Source organism: Humulus lupulus, chromosome 9, assembly GCF_963169125.1.
Source record: "Humulus lupulus chromosome 9, drHumLupu1.1, whole genome shotgun sequence".
Lineage (NCBI taxonomy): Eukaryota > Viridiplantae > Streptophyta > Magnoliopsida > Rosales > Cannabaceae > Humulus > Humulus lupulus.
In genome coordinates this window covers 164,588,066-164,593,306 of record NC_084801.1, presented here as the reverse complement: position 1 = coordinate 164,593,306, position 5,241 = coordinate 164,588,066, and the positions used below count along the sequence as shown (strand labels likewise).

The window sequence follows — 5,241 nt, the reverse complement described above, 5'->3', positions numbered from 1 at the left end:
TTGTCTTGGGTGATTTTTTAGTGTCTCAATTTTTTTAGCTTATATTAACATCTCACTCCCAACTCCCATTCCCCAAATATCCTACTCTCTCATTCGATTCGGTGCCTAGTGAGACTGAGAAAACTCCTAAAGGAACACCCTCAAGAAAACAAATACCAAAGATGGATGATCTCATGCCAGTACCAGAAGAAACTAGGCTTCATTTTACCCCTTTAAATGAAGAAAATGGTGAGAGTGAAAAACATCAAGATGCTAAAGTTGAAGGAGACCAGAAAAGCTCAAGTGGGTTCATAGAGAAAATTCTGCCTAAACTAGTTTCTGGGAAAGAAGATCAAGAAGTTGATAAAGATGATGAGAAAAGAGGTGGACTCATAACCCATCTCATATCCAACTTAGTCTCTCCTTCTAGTCCCAAAGGAGGGGAGTTTACAGCTCAAAAGGATGAAACACCAAATGGGGATTCTAAGTCTGAGAAAGAAGGCCAAGAAGTTGATAAAGATGATGAGAGAAAAGGTGGGCTTATAACCGATTTCATATCCAACTTAGTCTCTCCTTCAAGTCCCAAAACAGGGGAGTTTTCAGCTCAAAAGGGTGAATCTCCAAATGGGGTTTCTAAGAGTGAAGATGAGAATGGAATAAGAGAGAAAAAAACAGATGGTGAGAAGGAGAATGGTGGTGGTGGTAGTGGTGGTGGTATCATTGAGACCATTGTTTCCCGCTTCCCAACTTCGATTCCAGGTAACTATTTTCTTAACTCTTTCTCATGCTTTGGTTTCTTTCTTCATATATGAGCTATTCTTGGATTCTTGATGCATATAATACGACATCGTACCTTGCTATGTGTTGTTGACAAGTGTTTATTCTTATGACTAGATGATGTTGTTCCTACACCTGACGAGGCCTGTATTCTAATCAACTCCCTTGTCAAAGATTAGAGAATGAAAAAAGAAAAGAGAAAAGAGATCTTGTTTTGTTATGGTAATATTTTTTTTGGGGGTTTATGAATAGTTCAGATTTGTGTTCTGAGGTGTGATTTGTTAACATTTGTTATTTGTTCTTAAAGAGTTGGGTGTGTGTGAATGTATATAACAATTGCATCGGCATACTACACTGCTCACAGTTTGCTTGTAATGTTTTTATCCTTAGTTAACAAAAAAGGAAAAAGAAAAGAAAAAAGTACCCATTTGATCCAAAGTTATTTTACTTCTCCTTTTAAATTCAAAAGTATGAAAAAGAAATAAGAAAAAGATTGGATTGGATTGGATTAATGAGTTTATGTAGATGAGCTATATGAAAGTCAAATAGCTTTTTATTGATATCATAGTGGTTAGCAATTGACCATTGTAAATATCTTTTGATTGTTCGTGTTATGTATTCGTAACTATTGTTACAAAATCTTTGCATCATTTTTATGTAAATTTATCTTTATTTAATAGTCATTGTTAACTTCCCAAGATGATAAAACATGAGGATTCTATCTTACTACTATTCTTTAAAAATATCTCTTTCAATGTGAATATAGTTGAAAATTAATTGGCTCATTGAAAATTTTACTATATTCATGCAATGTAAATTGATAGCCACAACAAAAAAACATGGGACATTTAAATACCAATTTCAATTTCAAGGACAACCACTACAAAATTTGGGCCTTTTTGGTATTGTTTTCTATTTTTTGTTTTCAAAATTGTGTTTTCAGAAATGATAACAGAAAATACTTTTTATAGTTTTTAAAAAACAACAACGATTTGGTTAATGTTTTCTAAAAATAATTTTTTAGTTTTTTTAAAATCTTAAATAAAAAATTAATAAATATATTAACAAAGAGAAAAATCTTTTAAAAGTTTATAATAAATAATGAGATAATGTATTGTAAAATGGTGAGACCGAAAAAAAATGAGGAGAGAGAAAATGAGGATATAGGAAGTGATGAGAGAAAAAATGATAAGATAATAAGTGATGAGAGAGAAAATAAGGAAATCAAAAGTGATGAGAGAGAAAGTGAGGATTGAAAAATTAATGAGAGTGAAAGTGATGTGAGATAATAATAATTAAAAATGTTACGTGAGAAAAAAAAATTGACAAAAAAAATTTGAGAACAATTGAAAATAATTTTTTATTATTCTCAAAATTTTCTGTTTTTTGTAATATTGTTTTTAAAAATTATTTTCTGAAAACAATGCCAAACACCCCTACTTGTTTTCAGAAAACAGTTTTTAGGTTTTAAAAACAAAAAACAATTTTTTAGTTAATGAGTCAAACACCCTCTAATGTCCTCATTTTTTAAATTGTAGAGAAATCACAATTTTACATTATTGATTATCTAAATTGTCATTTTCTATAATTTATTTATTTATTTAGGAGCGTATGAATTTAATATAGTGGTATATGTATATTAGTTCTGTTTAATTAGGTTTTATTTTAAAATTATATTGATTTTTAAAGTTTTTTATTAGTTGTTGGTATACTATTTTCCAACTAGTGTATATGGTTTTTGTGGTATGGTATATCTTTTTTTTATGATATATAATTTCTATCTTATTATACATAATTGTAGTATATAATTTTGTATCATGGTATATACATTTTAATGGTAGTATATAATTTTGTTAACATAGTATATACATTTTTTAGTAATAATTTTGTAAGTTTTGTTGGTATATGTTGACATGTGAAATTGGCCAACGGTTGTATGTACAGTATACAACACCTTTTGAACGAAATAAATGACAGAGTACGATTATCTTAAATAAACACAAAAATTTTATAGTGGTTCAGCCCTGTTCAGATGAACAGTAATAACTTAATCCACTTAGCTTTAGTATTGAGTCACTCGACAATTACACGTACAAACTGGTGAGTTCACTAGTCAGTAAGATTTTTCTCTTAAAATTCCAGAGAAAGAGATCAGATCCAGAAAAGAGACTCCAAAAAAAAGTCTCCTTAAATGAAGCCCTGGGTCCTTTATTTATAGTACCTAGGGGCTGTTACATGACCAGTCATACTGAGATCGTGGTTTGGCACACGATTATCAGGTAGTAGAGACACGTGTCCACCTCCCCATGATCATGAGATGGTAGGTCTTCTTGTTGTTTCTTTAGATCGTGGTAGACAATGCACGATTGAAACTTCTAGAAAAATGTCAAGTCTCTATCGGTATATAAGACTTAGGTGCTAGGCCCGACGACTAAAGCTTGGTTGCTAGACCTGTGACTTTCTGGGTGCTGGACTTGTTGATCCTCTGGGTGCTAGACCAATTGATCTTCTGGGTGCTAGGCCTGTTGATCTTCGGGGTGCTAGGCCTACTGATCTTAGTTTGAACAAGAGTGATTATTTCTCAATGGAGTGTACTTGGGGGTTTAGGCTGACCACCCCATGAAAGATAGGGTGGGCCGATCACCCAGGTGGCTCTTGGGCCTGCTTAGGTCGATCATCCTAGGGGTTGAGGTCAGGCCGACCACCCCTAAGGGTCCTTGGGCATATTGGGGCCAACTACCCTAGGGGTTGGGGTCAGGCCGACCACCCCTAGGGTTCCTTGTGTATGCTGGGGCCGACCACTTCTAGGCCTTTGGGCCTGCTTAGGCTGACCACCCCTAGGGATAGGGGTCAGGTAGACCACCCCTAGGGGGTTTAGGCTTGGTCGACATTCCTAGGTCCTGGACCTATCTGTTTTGCCCGTCAGTCTTTTCTCAATACTTTGTCGTTTTTCCTTGATTGGTGGTGTCACGTCTCTCATTCTCATTTGCCATGTCATCTTCGTATTTTTGAGGGATAACATTTGCCCCCCAAGTTTATTGCAATGTTTTCAACATTACAATAAACTTGATCCTAGCTCGAGAAACATACCGTAGCAGTACTTAAATAGTCAAGTCCCTCGGGATATTACATGGTACTTTTTTAACTATCGATACTTTGTTCGGTATGAATTTTTCAGGGACAATTAGTAATTCCTAAAAATAATTAGGTTTTTCAAAGAAAATTAATTTCCTAAAAATCTAATATATTTTTCAATTAAATTTAAAATCCTAAAAATATAACATATTTTTCAAGGAGTTTTAAAGTCATAAAAATATAATATATTTTTCAAGGATATTAATTCCTAAAAATAATAAAAAAAAATCAAGGAATTTTAAATCCTAAAAATATAAATATTTTTCAAGAAATTTTAAATTTTAACCATATTAGATATTTTTCAAGGAAATTTGAATTCCTAAAAATATCTTGTTTGCTTGAGAGGTTATAAGTAGATCGTCTCTCTCATTCCTGCTCCATGCGCCACTTTCAAACAGATCCAAGTCTGATTTCCCCAACTCCTCATCAAACTCAGATCTTTGGTAAGTACTTTATTCTAATCATTACATCATTTAATTTCAATGTGCTTAGATTCATAAGAAACACTTTGTATTTTTGAGGAATTTTTGTCTGAATCTTCTTGCTCTGTTGTATCCTGATAAAAAATAATTTGACCTTCTTGAATCAAGATTTCTTTGTAAAAATCCTTAGTCTGGGCGATTTCCAGGGATGTCAGACCCTAAGTCGACCACTCAATGGTCCTGGCGATTTTTGGGACTCCAAACCTGGTTCCCGCGATTTCCAGGGATGGGCCTAGGTTTGGGTCGAGCACCTCCTTGGCATGGGCCGAGTACTCCTTTAGAACTTCATAAGCTGAGCACTCCCTTTTCTTCCTTAGGCGACTTTTAGGGATAGGCCTAGGTTTGGGCCGAGCACCTCCTTGGCATGGGCCGAGTGCCTCCTTAGCATGGGCCAAGTACTCCCTTAGATTCATAGGCTGAGCACTCCCTTTCCTCCCCTTGGGCGATTTCCAGGCTTAGAATTAGGGCTAGGCCGACCACCTTAGGGGTCCATGTGCTGAGTACCCCTTGCCTTAAGCGTTTTTCAGGGATTCAGGGTGGTCGGTCCAAGCATAAGCCGGCCACCTGGGATCTTAAAAAAATATTCTGGAGAATTGAACTGTCCTCAGGCACCTTTCTCAAGATTATTTCCTTGGGGTGCTCAGCCTATGCTTAAGCTTACTAGGCCGACCCCCTATATAGAATCTTGCTCCTGATTTCTTCATTTTGACTCTTTAGTTCATGAACATGCCCCCAGCTGTTGGCTTCATTATGCTCATTTACTAACTTTAATATTTATTTTTCTTCTGTTGCAGATGTCCAGGTCCTCTTCATCAAACAAGTCAGTAAGTGAGCGTACTTCCCAGAGGTTTTTGGAAAGGTTGAAAAG

At 35.2% G+C, this 5,241-nt stretch overlaps 1 protein-coding gene across 1 annotated transcript; it reads left to right on the top strand.

The window, feature by feature from the left end:
• Nucleotides 1-1,264, top strand: LOC133800924 (probable methyltransferase PMT26). Its single transcript, XM_062239035.1, has 2 exons — nt 1-738; nt 874-1,264. Exons 1-2 carry the CDS (start codon nt 162-164, stop codon nt 933-935), a joined length of 639 nt encoding a protein of 212 aa, XP_062095019.1. The 5' UTR covers nt 1-161; the 3' UTR covers nt 936-1,264.
• Nucleotides 1,265-5,241: the final 3,977 nt, after the last annotated feature.